The sequence below is a fragment of the Drosophila melanogaster genome, chromosome 2L (genome assembly GCF_000001215.4).
Source record: "Drosophila melanogaster chromosome 2L".
NCBI lineage: Eukaryota > Metazoa > Arthropoda > Insecta > Diptera > Drosophilidae > Drosophila > Drosophila melanogaster.
In genome coordinates, this window is record NT_033779.5 from 22,923,178 (window position 1) to 22,943,490 (window position 20,313).

Below are 20,313 nucleotides of genomic sequence, written 5' to 3' on the forward strand. Positions count from 1 at the left end.
CTTCTTGACTCAAGCCTCAGCCCTGCGAAATGTGTCTTCTGCAGTGCTTCTGGTGCCCAGTTCAATTTATTACTGCCAGAGGTTTACGAACCTGAACCCAGAAAGTCGGGTTTAAGAAGCGAAGGAACTGGCTCTTTATTTGAATTGCCTCAAGTCTGGGCATCAACTGAGGGAGTGCAACTCCGGCATTTGCCGCGCGCATCTATGCACCACAGCCTGCTTCACCTAGAAAACTTGGCCTCGCCTTCCCGTCATAAAAGATCACCTGAGAAACGCTTACTTCTCACTCGCATCCTCTGCACTGAATCCTCTGCAGCTCCTTAGCCTCTTAGCTCCTTGACGTGCTCTGCTCAACTGCACATTAAAACAACTCAATTCGCAAATAAGCTTCAACTCAGGAAGTCAAAATCGGCAGCTTGTTTTACCGTAATAGGCGATTTTTCAGACAGATGGTTTGTCAGTAAACATTCCAATACGATCTTAAACGTCTATAATACTCGACCAACATCACTGCTGGTATTGCATCCGATATAATTAAAAGTCAGCCGTCCTTGAATATTGACATTAGCAACTGGAACATACCCCAAAACCTTAGGCTCGCGGACCCAGAGTTTTATCGTTCTCAACAATTTATTACTGCCAAAGCTTTAAGAACCTGAACCCATCATGTCGATTGGAAGAAGCAAATAGACATGCTCTTTGTTTAAGACTGGGCATCAAGTAAGGCAGTGCAACTCCAGCAATTGCCGTGTGTGCGGATCTAAGCACCACACCCTGCTTCATCAGGAAAACTCAGTCTCGCCTTCAAAACATAAAAGATCACAGACTGAAGCTTGCCTCTTACTCGCATTATGCCGAAGAACCACCTGCATTGCCTGGAACGTGTGCTGCTCTTCTTGCACAGGATCTTGGTAAGGATGTTTTGCTCCTAGCCTCTGGAACCATATTAGTGAGGAACCGTTAATAAATCTTCGTCCGTGCTTATTAGCTAAACATGAAGAGGACTTAGAATTTCTGAATCAATTGATGTCTTTGCAAGCCTTCAGCTCGATATCTGTTGACAAGTATGCTTATAAAAAATGTGTACCCACAAAATACACTATAAAGAATTTATTTAAGTATTTAAGTGTAAGCAAATTGTCGATAACGGCATTGCTGCCTATCTAAAACTTTTGATGAAAGCTGAAAGTAGACCAAATTACTTACTTTATTATAAACATTAATATATAACATACCTTTATTTAAATTTTTCAATATTTTTTTTAATATCGGTAGAAAGTTGGAAAAAATACGAAAACTTAAAACAAAATTAGAAATTGTTCAAAAGTGTGGAAGTGACACAAGATTTTCGACAAATCGATAGAAATTTACAATACTAAAAATATATGAAAAAATGTCATAAAATTTTCAATAGGTTTGGGCGTGGCAGTTTTGGGAGGTTTGTTATTATATTGAATAAAAAAATTTCGTTTATTTAAGCACAGAACCCTTAATTTTTTACCTTTAAAGTCAAAAATTCAACTTATTTCTCAGCTTGTAAACAGTTTCTTGACAAACTGTATATATATTAGTGGGACACAGCTATAACATCGAATAATAAGACCGTTTTATAGTAATTATTATTGTCTATGGCGCTATTAGTAAATGTAAATAATAAAATAATACATCAGCTTGTGTATTTTCGTTGTTTGAAAATCAGAAATTTCCGTTTGCTTTAAATGGCTAAAGCGTTGCCGCTCATCAGTTGTGTATGATTTGTGGATGCTTTGCTAAACGCATGTTATTAAACTTTTGTTCATTCCAGGACTCTTGGGCCGATAGCATAAATGAGGAAGATGTGGAGCCCAAATTTAAGTATCACCGTCTCGCAAATGATTTAAAATACATGCTCAACGCTGATGTCATCACTTGTAGCGCTGTACACTTAAAGGTGTGAGCCAACCACATATTATATAAGTATTTTAAAAAACGTACATATTTAGTTTCTTATATTTGGAACTTTCCGAGGACGTGTTTGTATATTTGACCATCAAGGAAACTCAGTCTACTCAAATCTTAGCGCTAGCGAACGTCACACTCACCAAGTGGCAGTAAACAATATAGATGTAGATCATAAGGGCGAGTATGTGGCCACATGCTCCGACGACGGAAAAGTGAGTATCTGAGCTTGATAGCAATATAAAACTTAATTCTCTTTGCCTAGGTTAACATAACGGGATTGTTTAGCTCTGATAACAATCACAGTCTCAGCTTTGGCAAATTTATAAAGGTCGTATCACTGGAGCCCGATTCCAAAGCTCACATTAAAAGATTTGTAGTGGGTGAGTAATATGAATATTTTCTGTTAATTTATCGAGAGCAATTATTCTTTTTATTATTCTTTTGCAGGCGACGACAAACTTATCTTGTACGAGCGAAACTTGCTAAAGAAGCTTAAACCAGTTGAACTGTGCTCAGTCGAAGGCAGTGTTTTGTCAATCTGCTGGCATGGCAACTTTATTGCCTGGGCAAGTCACATAGGAGTTCGAGTCTACGATTTAAACGAAAGATGCTCACTTGGATTAATAAAGTGGGAGGTTCCTCCTCAGGAGCGATTAGAAAATTTTCGATGCCACCTTCGTTGGTCCAACAAGCATACATTATTAATTGGCTGGGTAGACACTATTCGAGTTTGCGTAATTCGAAAGAGAAATTCAATCGAAGCTTCAACTGGCAATCTGCCTGTCTACATTGTGGATCCAAGTATGTAAAGTTTATTAAAAAATCAACAGTGATTTACCGTAACCAAAGACATTAGAATAACAAGATGCGTAACGCTATTATTATTGAGTTTTATTATTACTAGTTTTTGTTCAAGAGCGTGAGAGTGGAGAGCTCTACTGCCATCAGCTCTTTTCTACGTATACAGAGACAGCTTGTATGCACACGTATGCTTATTCATTGTAAATTTGACAAAATGTGCCCTTCACTTTACAAGTTCTTAGACTTTAAATCTATATTATATATGATTAATTGGTACCATATAAAATATTCATGTTTTGCATTGCTTAAGGCAATGATATTATTATTTGAATAACACTTAGAAATAATAAATAACAAAATAAATTTCAAGTATGACTATATTAGAATATTTATCATTCAAGTATTCAGCTTGCGACGTGTTAAAAATTAGAGTAGACATTGGTTATTAGGTGCTTATAACCGCACGTCGTGCCTCAAGAATTCAACTTTGCATTAAACAGGTAGCATATTTGTATTTATTTTATAAATATTAACTTTTAACTATGTATGTTTGTATTATTTTTATAAAATATATTTTTAAATATGTATTTCCTTTTTTTGAAAATTATTGTTTTAAATTACAAAAGTAATAATAACAATTCCGGATCGGAACTTAATTTTATTTATAAGTTGAAATATTGATTAACTTAATGTTAATGCTGTAAAAGGTATTGCTCACAGTAACCTGTTGAAATTTTGCAACGAAATTGACCAAAACTTCAAATATGTAAATTCGATTCTTATATCAAAATTGATTTCAGTTTGAAAATCGTCTTCTAGCCCAAGTAGGCACACATATACACGTTTTCGTTTATTGTTTTTACTCACAAAAGCAAGCAAATATTATATTTATATTTAGATTTATTAGGCTCTCAGTTATTTTTTCTAAAGTCCCCAAAAAATTGCCGGCATAGGACAAAATCAATGAGTGGCCGTTACGCATCTTGTTATTCTAATGTATTTGCCGTTACTAAGTGTTCTGTTGACCGTTTTGCAGGTGTAAGGAGGGGCGTGGCCAAAGTGTTTTTGGTATACCGATGGCAAGAGAAATAATAAAACAAAGAATAATTGAAACAGTTCAGGTTCGGTTTATGGGCGTTAGAGTAGGCGTGACAAAATTTTTTTTTTTAAATTTGCAAGATACAAAATATCAAAAGGGGTTGTGGCAACATTTGAACACACAACAAACTTGACCTGCGTCTATGCCTTTAGAACCTGTATGCTTAATCTCAACTTTCTGGCGTATGTAGTTCCTGAGATCTCGACGTTCATACGGACGGACAGGCCAGATCGACTGATCAAAAAAAATGTATATATATCCTTCAGATGGTTGGACAAACTTCTCTCTATGTGTTAAATACTTTTCAACGAATCTAGTATATTCTTTCATTCTACGAGTAACGGTTATAATGAAATATTTTGGGCTCACGCAGTGAAATTGAAAATCCTCACATTTATAATTTCACTTTACCATTGCAGTCTCGACATTTCAAACAACTTTCTACGTATGTGGGCTTGCACCATTATCTGCAAAGCAATTGGTTGTTCTTGGCTTTCGCAAGGAAAAAAGCTCTTGTTTTAAAGCCCTACGACCTGTATTATGCGTTATTGAATACAAAATGAATAATAGCGAGGAAATCTGCACAGACAGTTTAACTTTACGCGGCTTTGAGGAGTACACCGTGAATGACTATAGTCTGGGTGGCATAATCGAGGAGAATCGCTTTTATATTGTGGCCCCAAAGGATATTGTGGTAGCTAGTCTTATTGAAACAGATGATCGTATAGAATGGTTGATTAAACACAGGTAAGCCAATAGTCCTATATTTTCATGACATTAATACACTAATAATCTACACTACTACTTTTTCATCGGAGAATTACTGTTAGGTATTCATATTTTGGCTTAATTACTGCTCAATTTGTTCTACGGACTTATTGCTAGGTAAACCATCACAAAAACAGCACTCAAACTGCGCAGTATCCTCAGTAGTAATCATTTCTATTTATGCACATATTCATTCATCACCGTACTCCGTGGAAATATGCTCATACCTTGAATAATGAGAACATAATTTGAAGTCTTTAAATGATCCTGCCTACCTTGATTTTCCGTATGTTGATTTATGGTAATTTACCTGTTTTTACCTTTTTGCTTGGCTACCTCGAAGGCATTCCTTACGGATTTTGTACTGTTAGATAGCCAAAAAACTTTATGTCACGCCAACACTTTTTAAAAATATTTTCATATTTTTGTTATTCTTGTACATTTTTTTCGACTTGATAAAAAACGTTTGGCCACGCCCACTCTAACGCCCACAATCCGCCCTTTTTTTTTATTTTTTTACCTTACTTTACCTTTATTTTCACTCTCCCAGAACTATCGATATCTCAGAAAAATTATGAAATTTCGCGTTTTCACTTCCACAACCAGTATCTGTTAGTCTGGATCTCGACTATAGCATTCTCTCTTTATTTACACGATACACGACGTTACTCGTAGAAGTATGAAAAGTTGAAAAGTGTAACACGTAGAAGGCAGGATCAATAACCGAGTCCTTCAGGCCCTGTCTGTCTGTCCGTCTGTATGAACGTCGAGATATCAAAGAAGTATAACAGCTAGAAGGTTGAGATTAAGCATAATACATACAAAATTGTAACTTTATAATTATTTAACAAAATAATTTTTATTTTGATTATTTTGTATTTGGATTTTTTTTTTTGTATTTTGATTTCGGTGATAGACCTTTTCACTTATGCTATTACAAGACACTTTATTAATAGCCTAGCTGTTCACGATCTCGTCCCGATTCAGACTGATCTTCTTAATCTGAATCCTAATCCACTCAACCTCGACCAGAAGCTTTTCTTTAAGATTTTCTTGAATTTTCAAATAAAATAAAAGCTTTACACTGAAATTATTTCACAGCATTGTGAAATTCAAATTTGCTGAGTGATGCAGTTTCATTGAAACGCAATAAGTTGATCATGGCTTGGTCTCCAAGTGGAAGTTGTGTTTACTTTAAGTTTGGTTATTTATCAGTTTGGCGAAAACGGATGACTAAGTGTTGGCGACAAAAACAAAAGCAAAGGAAATGCTGATGAGATTAAAGTTTGAAATTTGTTTATTAACTGTGGCTGAGTGCTTTATTTACGGGTTGGATTACTTAGACGAAACGCAAGTTTGTTGACCCATGTATACGGGCCCACAAACCGCCCAAAACTGCCGCTTATAAAAATGTTTTTTTTTTCTGGATATGCCAAAAAACACATTAAAAAATATATTTCATAAAAATAATACAAACATACATAGTTAAATGTTAATATTTATAAAATGAGTAAAATTATGCGACCTACGACGTGCGGTCATAATCACCTAATAATCGATGCCTACTAGACAATGTTTACTCTACTTTTTAGCACGTCGCAAGCTGAATATTCAAATTATTATAAGTCCTTTTTGAAATTTATTTTATAATATTATGTACATAGATTCGGCTATTACTATTTCTAAGCTATATTTAAATAATAATAAAGTAAAGGCAATGCAAAAAAAGAATTTTTGACACTAAAACTAAACGGCATATTTTGTCAAATTTACAATGCATACGTGTGCACACATACAGTTGTCGGCTGTTACTGTATGCGTAGAAGAGAGCTGCTGGCTGTAGAGCTCTCCGCTCTCTTGCTCTTCAACAAACATCCGAGAGAGCCTCAAACCAGCTCTAGAGCCAGCCAAAAAAAAATCGAGTGCAAAAAATCGTATTCCGTTACTTATCTTGTTATTCTAGTCTCTTTGCCCACACTTTAGAAAAATGGTACATAAAGGGTTGTTCCACATAAACTAAGGAATTTAGAATAAAAATATATTTTGACCCGTTTAGACAGTAATTACAACGAAATTTTTTGTGAAAATCCCGTAGCGTGTTTGACAAGGGTTACTTATTTAATTTTGAAAACATTTTAGTTCATCGACCACCTCAAGTAAGAAAATATTTGGTTTGTAGATTTCTGACTAAAATTGTGGTCTACATTCATCTACGATGAATAACAAAATCCTTGAAAATGTTGTAAAATTTCAATAATATAAATAATTTTTATAGGGATTTGAAAAGAACTGGCTTTATTATCCTACAAATCGCACGCAAAAAAACATTTTTTCCATTTTTAAAGTTACTGACATGTCGACGTTCATACGGACGGACATGGCCAGATCGACTCGGCTAATTTTCCTCAACGAGTATATATCTTTTATATGATCAGAAACGCTTCCTTCTATTTACTACATACCTTTCTGCAAATCTGGTTAACTCTTTAACTCTACGAGTAACGAGAATAAATTCTTTAGAGCTAAATTATTCATTAAAGAGAGAAACCCCTATTAGGTAAAGAGTGTATAGGAGTGCAAACAGAGCTAGAAATAAGTACGGTGATCTACTGAAGTAGTAACTAACATAGCAAAATTTACATAAGTAAAGTATTGTTGTTTCACGAGCAAGAAGTAGACTTAAAGATATACATCCAAATGACAATTTCAAATGGATTTGAATTGTCTGTTTGTCCAGTTTCTCTCCATATTCGTTATCTTTATCTGTAGCTAGTACATGAAATTACTGTTTGGGCCATCAACTGAAGAAATTTTGGTTGAGAAGAATACCAATAAATCATTATTTTTATACACACACAGACATCGTGGCGGATGAATAATTGTTTTCTACGTTGAAGATGGGATCGTCTCTAATTCTTACCACCATTTGGAGGTTGTTTTTGATAGTAAATCTCCTCGGAACAAAGAAGTTTAGCCGACTAACCAAGTCGGGGATATCAACTTTACCACGAACAAGCTTTTAAATAAAGCAAGCATCGTACTACGGTTAGCTGGCTAAAGGTAAATTAATTAAAAGCAGTCTATTGTAATAAGGAGGTAATAAGGTTTGCATACTAATTTAGGCACCGTAAAGCAAACAGTAAGGAGTTTTTTGGACCGATTCAATGCGGTCCGAGTGAACTACGTATTGAGGACTCCAAAACCAAGCACACCCCTGGCCTTATGGACAATTGTCGAAATATGGGGTGAAAAAATTAGTTTAAAGACCAGAAGAACACCAAGCTCATCAACTCGTGCTATTCTCTTCAAAGAGCACCCCCTAAGAGTGTAAGTCGTGCGTATTTGATTGACACGACAAAAGGTCATAACTTTACGCTTGGAGCCATATAAGTTTAGTTTATATAAGTTTACAATTGTGTGGAATTCGGCACTGCAGATTGTATTTCTGAGATGGCAAATCACTGGCAGACATTTCGGAATCTTTAGCAATCCTAGGAAGGACCTCTTTACAACGAATTGATCTTTTTTGCTGCCGATCGGATTCCTCCCGAATCTTTTTTAGCTGTTTATAGCTAAGGCTGCGAATCTATCGCGGAAGGGAGATCATCGGCTCGTCGAAAACTATCTCTAGCTACGCCAGTCCTGCGTACTGTGGATCAGTCCTTTCAAGCAACCTTTAGTTTGGCGCTTAAACGATTTCATCTCCTTCACAACCCCCAATAAAGCATCACAACAGTATTTTAGGTTTGGTCCTTAAGCTAGGTCATCACGTGTTCGGCCGCTAAACCCAGCGCACTTAGTGTGCACCATTTTATAACTTTATAACCAGGAAGCATTTATTTTAGAAGCAGACAACATTAGTATCAAAATTATTTTCCATTCGGATCACTGTACAAAAACGCAATATCAAAACATGCAATCATGTTCTTAAATGTACCGCATGAAAGCAGTCGGCCCGCTCAGAACTTAAGTTTTTGTGTGGGAGAGCGAGAGAGTGGATGCACAGTGCAGTTTATGTGCATGCAGAAACAACACAAAGCAGCACTGCGGACATCGCACGAAAGACTGAGAACACAACACAAAGACAGAAAAGTAAAAGATTTCGTTAATTTGTTTAATATAGTTCACAAGCGATCGCTTTGAACTTCTAGCTTCATGTCCATAATTCCATTATTATAATATTTAGCAAATTACGTGTGTGTGGTTTTAAACATTCATGAGTTTACAAAAAAACTACTTTATAAGGACGAAGAAACTTTTCTTTAAACTGCAGACCAACTTCATGATCGCAACTAGATCGTTGACTTTGTACTGCTTTTCGTCTTTTCTCTTCAAATTGAAAGTTCATCTGCGTTCTTCCTTTTTATGTTATCGGTTCCCTGTTTAACTTCTGTAAAATGTAAAAACCTCTAACTATCAAATTCATTATTATCCAATTTCAAAGCATGCAGTCTGTTTTGCAATTCATATTACCTCCCATCTTAGTCCTAACTCTGTTACCTTTTTGTGTAAATCTGCAACTACAAACCTAAATACACTTATAGACAAGGGAGAATGGTATAGTCGAGTTCCCCGACTATCATCTAGTGGAAATGCGAACGCGAAATTTTATAATTTTTCTGGGATACCGATAGATTTTGGGAAATAAAATGAGCAAAAAACTAGGAGGGGCGTGGACAAAGTGTTTTTGGTATACCGATAAAAATTGTCAAAAAACAATAAAACGAAGAGATGTAACAAAATTTTAAAAGTGTGGGCATGGCAGTTTTTGTCTGCTTGTGTTGTCTGTTCCTTTAAAATAAACAACACAAGATACAAAATATCAAAACAGTTTGACAATATTTGCGCTACGCTGCAAAAGAGTTCCACACTCTACAATTTTTTAACGTTGCGGCAAAATAATTTTGCAATGTCATTCAATCAGCAAATTTGCCCTATCGATATTACACAAACTGGAAATTCTTTTGCCTTTTTTGATTTGCTTATTGTATTATTTATTATTGTTTTAGTATTTAGAAAACTGTGTGTGGTTGTATACTTTAATGATCTTACCAATTGCATTGATCTCTATTCTCTCACGTTCTTTGGTGACGTAATTAAATGATGACCATACCGTGTCTCTCTGCCAATAGCTTTGTAAGAAATCAATTTAAAACAAGATAGAATGTTATAGTCGACTTCCCCGACTATCCCCCGATGTCCGTTGCTCAAATAGTGGAAATAGTGGGGAAATTCACAATTATGAAACAATATCAAAACATTTTTCAAAAGTGTGGGCGTGGCAGTTTTGGGCGGTTTGTGGGCGTTAGAGCGGTCGTGGCAAAAAGTTTTTTGGCAAATCGATAGAAATTTACAAGCCTAATAAAAATATACAAAAATATCAATACTGAAATGGTGGGGGCGGATAAATCCAATTATAACGGACACAGCAGGTTGTTGCTGTTCGTTGCTCGCTTATGTTGTTCCTTAAAATCACATGAAAAAGAAGACGTCGTTTCACGTCACTTTATTGCTTCCCGGGGTCATAAAAACTAATTTATACCCAACAAAAAGAGTGCCGCGGGACCGCGGAGTGTTGGATTTGCCGGTCGAGAAGACGAAGCGCAAGCGCTGGCCGCTTACACTGGCGGTTAGAACATAGGACGAGGTGCTGCGGTCTGGAGCTCTCTGCGTGTCGAAGACGGCAGCGATGCCACTGTCGGAGCGGAGCGGAGTTCCTTATGCATGTGGAGTAGAGTGTGGTGGTTCTCCACACTTCTTTCATCTCTCTTGGCTGCGGCAGTCTCGTCCTGAGTGCTGATGGGCGAGGCAGTTCGAGCACTACGTACTTCTTAATTAGTACTTAATTATAAATATTCATAAGACAATTAAGGAATTATTAAGGAATTATTCTTCGTTGGTCGGCGAGTGCAGACGTGTTTCTTTTTCAGCTACGGATAGCAAGTTCTAAAACTACAACGGTATAGTGAAAGTTAAACACAAAGTGCAAAGTGAAGTTCTTACAATTATTGACTATAGTAATTAAATAATATTAAAATGAATAATTATTCCATATTGTTCTGGAAATTGTTTTATTTGGAATCAGAATAATGAAATAAAAGGACACACGCACTCAGCGGCAATGTGAACAACGGAGCAATGTATACTGTGCTTTCGTCTCGCCACACAAATGTTGATCGCAGACCCTCACCTCTAACTAACGCGAAAAATAAATTTCTCTGCCTGCTTCGGCAAACAAATCGTCGAGCGCAGAGGCCGCCTCTCCTACCCCGCAGTGACCTCCCTAGCAACTGTCAGTGCTACAACAACAACAACTTCGTCAGCGGCTCAACTAATTATCGCTGTGCCAGCTGTAAATATTTCAGCAACGCCGACCATTGACAACAACAATAATCCACGCAAAGAAGAACCAAACCAAAAGACGAAGACTTACGACTATGCAGTCTGGCATGGTGGTGGCAGCAAATTCCACATTATCCCGCTTAAAAAGGAAAAATACACGAAACAAAACTACAAATTCAATCAGAAGCTAGGTATCTAGCTAGTTTAGGTATAATGAAGCTGGTAAAAACTACTACACCTACCATTAAAAAAGTTGCAAAGGGCTACAGGTAGTACTTAAGGACATTGAAGAAACTGTGACACCTTCCGAAATAATTTAGGCTCTGAAGGTCAAAAACTTTTCTGCAAAAGCAGTTATTAATATTTCAAACAAAGACAAAGTTCCGCGGCCACTATTAAAAATAGAACTCGAACCAGAGGTCAAGGCACTAAAGAAAAACGAAGTGCGTCCAATATACAATATACAGTACTTGCTACATCGGAGGATCACCATGGAGGAGCCGCACAAAGGTATCAATCCAGTTCAGTGTACTAATTGCCAAGAATACGGCCACACCAAGGCATACTGCACCCTTAAGTCCGTATGTGTTGTCTGTAGCGAACCTCATACTACCACTAACTGCCCCAAAAATAAAGATAAGTCTGTGGAGAAATGCAGAGGCTGTGGTTTACCAAGAATTGAAGAGCCAACAAAACAAACGTATTGTCACAGCACATACATACAACAAAGTCAATTTCTGCTTTCTGCAACCGATGTTTTGACCAGCCTTAGCTGTCCCAAGAAGTACTCCTGGAATTTCCTTCGCTAGAGCCTTACAACCCGGACTAGAAGTCCCCGCCCCACCGACAAGAACAGTTCAAACATACAATGACAAATATCCAACAAACTCAACAAAGTGGCATCGAAGCTATGATGCTATCCCTACATAAAGCATTTAAGACTTCATGACGTTCCTGCAAAATACTTTGCAGGAGCTTATGAAAAACCAAAATATCCTAATAAAACTTCTTGTATCTTCAAAATCCCTATAATGGCTTTCATACGGATATCTCTGTGGAACGCAAATGGCGTTTCACGACAAACACAATAACACATACAGTTCATTAACGAAAAGAACATCTACGTAATGCTACTATCAGAAACGAACCTCAAAAATAAATACAATTTTCATATACCAGGATACTTGTTCTATGTTAGTAACATAATGTAACATAATGTTACAAATCATCCAGATGGTAAAGCTCATGGAGGCACTAGAATACACATCAAAAATCGCATAAAACTCCACCACTTAAACAATTTTTACAAAAACCACTTACAATCAATGACTCTAGCCGCAGACTACTGCCCACCACGCTTTCGAATCTCTGAGGATCAATACATTGAATAATTTAACACACTAGGTGGCAGATTCATCACTGCGGATGACTATAACGCCAAGAACACCCATTGGGCATCTCGACTTGTGACTTGTGAAAAACATACTGACCAGCAGACCGAAGAAAAATCCCAGACCTGATCAATTTTGCAATTACTCAAAATGTGCCCCGCAACATGGTCATCAGATCAATCACCTGTTCTTCGAAATATGCTAAATCGCCCCATATAGTCGACCCACCCTATAGACACACCAATCGAACAGTTGGTATTAGACAAAGAACAGCAGGATGACAGTCCAATAGATCACCAACTACAAGGCACACGCAGGCTTACCAATGCTCTTAGACAAGAGGAAGAAATTAAGAAACTCTCTCCCACCAGCACTAAGCACAATAGCTTAAATTATGCCAATACGAAGTCCCTCTGGCACCTGGTTCAGCAGTGATGAGGAAAGAGCCAGTGATTTCGCAGACCATTTACAAAATGTATTTCGATCAAATCCCACTACCAACTCATTTAGTCTCCCTCCTTTAATAGAAGAAAATTTAGAACCTGAAGACCCCATTGAATTGTGCCCATGTGAATTAGCAAAGGTTATCGAAGAGCAACTGAAGCAAAGATAAAACGCAGCCATCATCATATAAACCGATAAGATTACTAACTTGTCTCTTAAAGTTGTTTTGAAAAAATGCTACTCCTGCAAATTAAGCCTGATCTTAAAATAAACAACGCACTTCCAGCACATCAATTTGGCATCAGGGAAAAACATGGAACCATCGAACAGGCCAATCGAATCACGTCAGAAATTCGTACTGCTTTTCAGCAACGAGAATATTGCACAGCCATTTTTCTAGACGTCGCGCAGGCATTTGACAGAGCTAAGACCCTAAATAACAAGATGCGTAACGGCTATACATTGGTTTTGCACTATGCAGCCACTTTTTTGGGGACGCCAAAATTGATCTCTGTCCACTCGCTTACGCTGAGGGCGTAAGAAATCTAAAAATATAATTTGCTTGCTTGTGTGAGTAAAAACAAAAGACGAGAACGCGTATATGTGTGCGTGTTGTGCTAGAAGACGATTTTCGGGCCGAAATCAATTCTGATCCAAGAAACGAATTTCCATCTTGGAGTTTTGGCCAATTCGTATCAATATGATGAAATAAATTAATAATTAAAAATTCACGCCGTGACTATTACAACTTCAAAGTTTTTTAATATTCGTTTGCTAAAATCGCCACGCGAAGCTACCGTTCACATACTTATATTTATGCTAATAATTAATTATATGTAATATACGTAATAATCGGTACTCAGGGAACACCACGAGGAGGCCGTTATCGCAATTATTACTTATCGCCATTACTATTTGCGCTTATATTTCCGTTCTCTACTATTGCAACAAAACGACAAAATACAAAGGAAATTATTATAACTACTGTAATTTAATTAATTAATTTAACATTGAGAACAAAAAAAAAATATTTCATAAAAATAATACGTTGTATAAAATACAAATTTATAAAATAAATAAAAATATGAAAACTGTTTGTTGCAAAAGTCATATTTTGAGGCACAAAGTGCGGACATAAGCATTCAACATTAATTGCCTTATTAATTTTTCACACGGCGCAAGCTGAATACTCTAATGACAAATATTCTAATATAAAGTCATTTTTGAAATTTATTTTGTTATATGTAATAACGTGTGCCAAAAAATCGTGTGGGGTTACGCATCTTATTATTCTAGCGTCATTGGACAGAGATGGACTTTTGCTTAAAATAACTAAGCTGTTGCCCCAAAACACACATAAGCTACTGAAGTCGTACCTATACAATAGAGCAATAAGATGGAATACAAGTGCCACAAGGCAGTGTTCTGGGTCCACTCCTATACACCCTGTATACGGCAGATTTCCCCACAGACTACAATCTAACAACGTGATACTCTGTCGTTCCAAATTCCCAACAAAAGCCACGACACTCCTACCCCGGCACTTAACATCTGTATTGCCGACTGGAGAGTCTCAATAAATGTACAAAAATGCAATCAGGTTACCTTTACCTTAAACAAACAAACATGCCCACCACTGGTCCTGAATAACATAACAAACCGACGAGGCAACATATCTGGGTGCTCATATGGACAGGCGGCTCACTTTGAGCAAACATATAGAAGTATACAACTTAAACTAAAAGCAAGGAACATCCACTGGCTCATAAATGCTCGCTCTCCACTTAGCCTGGAGTTCAAAGCTCTCCTATACAACTCCGTCTTTAAACCTATCTGGACCTATGGCTCCGAGCTGTGGGGCAACGCGTCCATCAGTCAACAACACTGAGAACCATCACTTCCTACCTTCGGAACGAAAACATACACAGACACCTGAAAATCAAATTAGAAATCGAAGTAACAACTAAGAAGAAAATGAAATACCTAGAAAAGATGACCCCCCCCCCCCCCTCTCGCAAGAAAACTAATCCGAGTATGCATTGTTAGTCTCTTAAAACAAAGGGAAGATTCAGCGCTCAGCTTGTGGAAGCTCTTTCACTTCCGAACAGGATGGATTCCCGGGCAAACTCGACAGCGGTAGGATTTAATCCGTCGGGTTCGTCTGCGCTCTAAGGATTGGGTGGCACGAGTTCGAGAAGCTATCCTAGGAAATTTGTCTGTCAAGAAAAGAAGCAAAACGGGCCTTAGTATAGACTGACTACACCTTGGAGCTCGGAATGGGGGAAGAGCCCTAATCTCTAGAAATGGAGGACTCTTTGTCCTTCGCTGGTAGGAGAATGACCTTGTGGACATGTCGCTTTATTGTACCACGAGACGTACAGATCCCAACGACTCGAATGCGGTCAACGGGTCCAGGGAAGGCAGAAACAATTCTGCCGAGCCTCCATTCGGTTGATGGAAAATTGTCATCCTTGACGTTTACTATATCGTCGTCTTGGAGATTACTGGTCGGAAATTGCCATTTATTTCGTTTGTGGAGTTCTTTGAGATACTCCTTTTTCTACCGTGCACTAAACTGCTGATATTGGCTACGAGGAATTTCTCAGTTGTAAGATCGGAGTTGGGTTCCAAATGGATCCAAATAAAAAACGTTTTAAGCCACACCCCAATAAATCGGCTTTTTATATTTCTGTCTTTGCGTTACATTCTAGGAATAATAAACTTAATCCCATCGAAGATAGCTTTCTTCTTGATTAATTTTAAGTTTAAAATAATTATCTTACTGTACTTGCATTTCTATTATTTTAAAGTAAATTTGAGGAGGCAATGGAACTTATATCTGCGAATGGAGGTAACGTTCCCGTACTTTCCGTTGCTAAGTGAGTAATGAAAAACTGAATCGTTTCAGAAAATTAATCCGTACAAATATTAAATGTATAGACTTTATATCAACCATTTACTGGCGCTTAAGAAGTATGATGACGCAGCAAAACTTTGCCTCCGCATGCTAGGCAATGACAAAGTCCTTTGGGAAGAGGAAGTTTTTAAGTTTGTAAAGTGTCAGCAGCTACGATCAGTTAGCGCCTATCTGCCGACTTCAGACGAATGCAAACTTGATCCCCATGTATACGAAATGGTTTTATACGAGTTTCTCAAATTTGATGTATGTGGTTTCCTGAATCTTATCAAGGAATGGCCATCTCATCTTTATGACGGCCTGGCTGTTATTAACGCTATTCACGATAACTTTCGAAAGCACTATGCCAATCAGTTGCTGGAATCATTGGCTCTTTTGTATTCCTATCAAGGCGACTTCGAAAGTGCTCTTCGCATGTATTTAAAGTATGTAGCAAAGTCAATTAAAATAACTTAATTAAACAATGTTCGTAGGTTGCAGAACAAGGATGTCTTCCAATTAATTCGACGGTATGAGCTTTACGATGTCATTTCAAAACTGATTATTCCACTTATTCAATTGGATCGTGACTGCGCCTTTGAAATACTACTTGACAAGAAAAAAATAAAGACTGAGATAGTTGTCCACCAGCTAGAGCACAATCAAGAGTACCTGTACTGGGTAAGTGGCGTATGTAATAATAAGAATAAAAATTAAAATTTTTGTTTTTTCCAGTACTTAGATTCTTTACTTAAAAAGGATCCCAGTAATGTGTTTCAAAAAAAACTTATCTCCTTATATGCCATTTTCGATCGAAACAAACTATTGCCCTTTCTAAAGCGTTCAAAGGACTATGACATTCAGGAGGCGTTGGTCATATGCAAACAGGAAAACTTTTATCCAGAAATAGTCTACCTGCTCGGGTGTATGGGTGGCGTAGAAGCGTCCGAAGCACTTAATATTATTATTCATCGCGTAAGGCAAAATAGGTGGGTGATAACTTAAATTATAAATTAAAAATTTTCAGATCAGAGACATAGAAATGGCCATAGAGTTTTGCAAGGAGCACGATGACAGCGATCTTTGGAATGCACTTATAAATGAATTTAGCAAGCACCCTGAAATTGTGACCAAAGTTTTGGACGGCATAGTTGGTAACATACCTTTATATAGTAACATATTCTATTATTCTTCTTTTTTTTGTTTGCATTAGACTACTTTAGCCCAGCGGTGGTTGTTGGAAAGATCAAAATGGGACAGAACATTCCAAATCTTCGACAATCACTTATAAAAATGCTGCGCCACTACAATCTTCAAGGTGAAATTTTATCCTCCGCCCAACAAATTCAACTTAATGACTATTTTGAAATTCACTCGGAGATAGTCACCACGCAAAGACGAGGTCAGCAGGTTTCCTACGAACAACTATGCTCATTGTGCCACCGTCCAGTACTGATGGCAGGCACACACTTGTATTGTATAATCAGGTTAGAGTGTGGTCATGTATACCATAAACCGTGCATACAAGGTGAATTGCTTAAAAATTGCAACGAGTGTAACCTTTGGAAGTTAACCGTGGGGAAATAGGTTTATAGCGACATCATAACTGTTACCCCGGCGTCCTGTTAGGGGAATTAAGAATAAATAAACTTTATAGCTTAATTTCTTACGCCCAATGTTTTCAAACGTATATTGCCTAAATGAGTTAAACGATTTCTTTTAAATTTCATATTCTCTTAACAATTAAATTCCATAACTATTGATAATTAAATCTTTTTCACTAATAAGCTTAGTTTCAGCTATTTTTTGTTAACTGTTCCATTTTAAGAATGCCGGATGGACAAGTAAATATTATAGTACAGCAAGCGAGCGAAGGAGGTGTGCTGAGTTAAAGAACAAAAGACCTTGAACTTTTTTTGCGCGGTGGTGGCGATATCATTAAGTATAATCGTTACTTGTGGCAGTTAAATAATTGAGGTCATATTTGGTTTAACATATCGATGGATATAATATATCATTGAAATATGAAATATTTGAAAAAAGGAAATTCTTTTCAAAAGTGTAAGCGTTTTGGCGTTGTGGACGTGGGAGTCTACAGTCTTTTTGGATTCGAAACCATTCCTTCTACCTGGTACATCTTTTTTAACGATTCTGCTGTTTTTTTTTTTTTTAACGCGTTACTTAAGTTTGTGCGTTCTAATGCGGCGGTATAACTGAACCTGAAGAAGTCGCCAATTTAATTTATATTCTTGCATATCTACAAACTTCTGCCTGGAAAATTTTGGGGTCAACTCAAATTTCTGGGACTTGTTAGACCTCGGGTAGCTACAGACTTTTCCACATTGACATTGGGTCTGTACAGACTCTTACTTGCTTGACTTTCGGATCTCCAATAACATCTTCAAGCTTGTGGAATATCTGGTATACAGATTTTGGATTTTAGGAGCCCTCCATGTTTGTAGCAAATATTTGCAAATAATATCAAGAGCTTAACTAATTGGCACATCCTCGCCTCCAATTATTATCCACTTATACTCATTTCCCACATCCAGCGGCTTAATCCCAAGCAGTACAGTAAGGACACCGGGAAAAGGATTTTCCACACAGTCGTTGTGTGGTGTGAAATACTCGTGGACAATAGCATCTTGTGGCCAATACGACATACTGTTTTACTTGCTGGACACGAATTTGAATTTTTTCGCGCAGTTGCCAATGGAGGTAAACGAATTCCAGGAGCAACACCACAGCCCCAGGGCTTTCGCCCTGAAGTAGTTGGCCCTAGACGTGAACGGACTGGGGAGTCTTTGGTTCTGGGAAGAGGTTCGGTTCAACCGCACGGACTATAGCCACAATAACATCCTTGGTCTCATTCGATCCGGCTGGTGGTCCGTTGGCAGAGCCGACATGGCCCTGCCGCATCAGAAGGGACAGTGGAGTCTTTGGTTAGCAAAGGTTGTTCTGGACCGAGCTTTGGTTAAACTTCACGGACGATACAGCGCCATCATAACATTCTAGGGCCTGTCGTGGTCAGAAAAGACAGTGGAGTCTTTGATTTGCAAAGGTGGTTCTGTGAAGAGCTTAAGCTTGACCTAACGTCGATACTCCTCCGCCACCATAATATCCTAAGTCCCATTCGGCCCGGCACGAGGTCCGCTGTCAAGAATGTCGCGGGACAAAAAAGGAGGAGTAACACCGCGCAGAAGACGGCAAGGACTGTAAGAGTCCATTTTCGAGTGGTCTTTTAATAAAGCTAATTTAATCTGAAACCCTGTATTCTTCATGGTCAACCAATCACACAAAACATTTTGTGGGACGAACAATCAAACTCTCTGATCTACCCGGCGCAATTCGTAGCCACCAGAATAAATGAAAACAGTTTCTTACAATAGCAATTTCTCTTGTTTTTGACTATGAATTATAAAGTGTTTTATCTTTTGGTTTCGGAATGTTACTTCTCGATCAAATCCTACGTTTTTTAGCTGATAAGTGGACTGAGAAAGTGGTTGTAGCACCAAAAGACATCTTACTTATTGAATCTATTTGTTTCCACCTTCTACCCAGATCAATTGTCTATTTATTAATGAGGGGTAGGTAAGTACAATCCTCATTTTGGACTCTCCCTATCAATGGTCTGTGAATGTTCTTACAGTAAGTAACTCTCTTGAATTTCTTATCCAAGCTTGTGCCTTAACCACCTTCCACTTTACTATGGCTCCAATCACTGCAATCAATTCGAGCTTATAAAGGCGATACAATTTCCTGGGCCTACAACTCATTTAGAACACTGTATTTCACTAGTGGATCGATGTGCGTTCGTGACCTCGCTTTTTTTTAGTGGATGACTTGGTAAATCATTTGCCCGTTTTCTTTTTGTCCCACTAGGCTTCCATTCCCTATTGACGGTTTACGGAAGTATTTTTTTGTAATCGAATAGTTGAAGTTTATTTACCCCTGCAGTAATTATACATATAAAAACGTTATAATCAAATTCCATTATTTAATTTCCATACTGTTCATATCGCATTTATACGACATATGGCATAGTAATAGCCGATTCGATTTGGCATGGTATAAACGATCTTATCTTAGGAACCATAAAAGCTAGAATGTTAATATTAAGCATGCAAGTTATCCAACCCATAAACATAGCACCCTTCCACAGTTTATAAACAAATTTCAATTCTCAATCTCGTCGGCATTTCCTTTGTCTTTGTTTTTGTCATTGCCTTTGCCAGCGCTTAGTTACCCGCTAAAATAAATAACCCAAACTTAACGTAAACACAGATTCCGCTTGGAGACCAAACCACGGCCAACTATTGCGCTTCAATCAAAAACTGCATCGATGAGCATAATTGAATTTCACAATGCAGTGGAATAATTTCAGCATAAAGCTTTTATCAAAAGTTCAGAAAGTGTCAAAGAAAAGCTTCTGGCCGAGGTTGATTGGATTAGGACTCAGAATTTGAAGATCAGTTTGATTCGGGAGGATTAAAAGAACGGTTTATAAATGTATAGATAACAATAAGTGTCTTGTAATAAAGTGATAAGTTGAAAAGTTTACCATCAATAAAATATTAAAAAATAAAAAATTATTTTTTTAAATAATTTATACCCCAAAAAGTTAATTGGCG

At 37.4% G+C, this 20,313-nt stretch overlaps 1 protein-coding gene across 4 annotated transcripts; it reads left to right on the forward strand.

Moving 5' to 3' along the window:
• Window positions 1-1,617: 1,617 nt before the first annotated feature.
• Window positions 1,618-19,958, forward strand: lt (light). Of its 4 annotated transcripts, none has more exons than NM_001042950.3 (12): window positions 1,618-1,748; window positions 1,805-1,930; window positions 1,983-2,153; window positions 2,204-2,321; window positions 2,389-2,742; window positions 4,261-4,588; window positions 15,597-15,665; window positions 15,727-16,128; window positions 16,177-16,363; window positions 16,418-16,657; window positions 16,710-16,836; window positions 16,896-19,958. In NM_001042950.3, exons 1-12 carry the CDS (start codon window positions 1,719-1,721, stop codon window positions 17,267-17,269), a joined length of 2,526 nt encoding a protein of 841 aa, NP_001036415.2. In that variant the 5' UTR covers window positions 1,618-1,718; the 3' UTR covers window positions 17,270-19,958. The 4 variants fall into 4 exon arrangements, with proteins under 4 accessions (NP_001036415.2, NP_001260695.1, NP_001036416.1 ...); NM_001273766.1 differs by having other exon boundaries at window positions 16,896-19,046; NM_001042951.2 differs by having other exon boundaries at window positions 16,896-17,446.
• The last annotated feature ends 355 nt before the right edge of the window (window positions 19,959-20,313 follow it).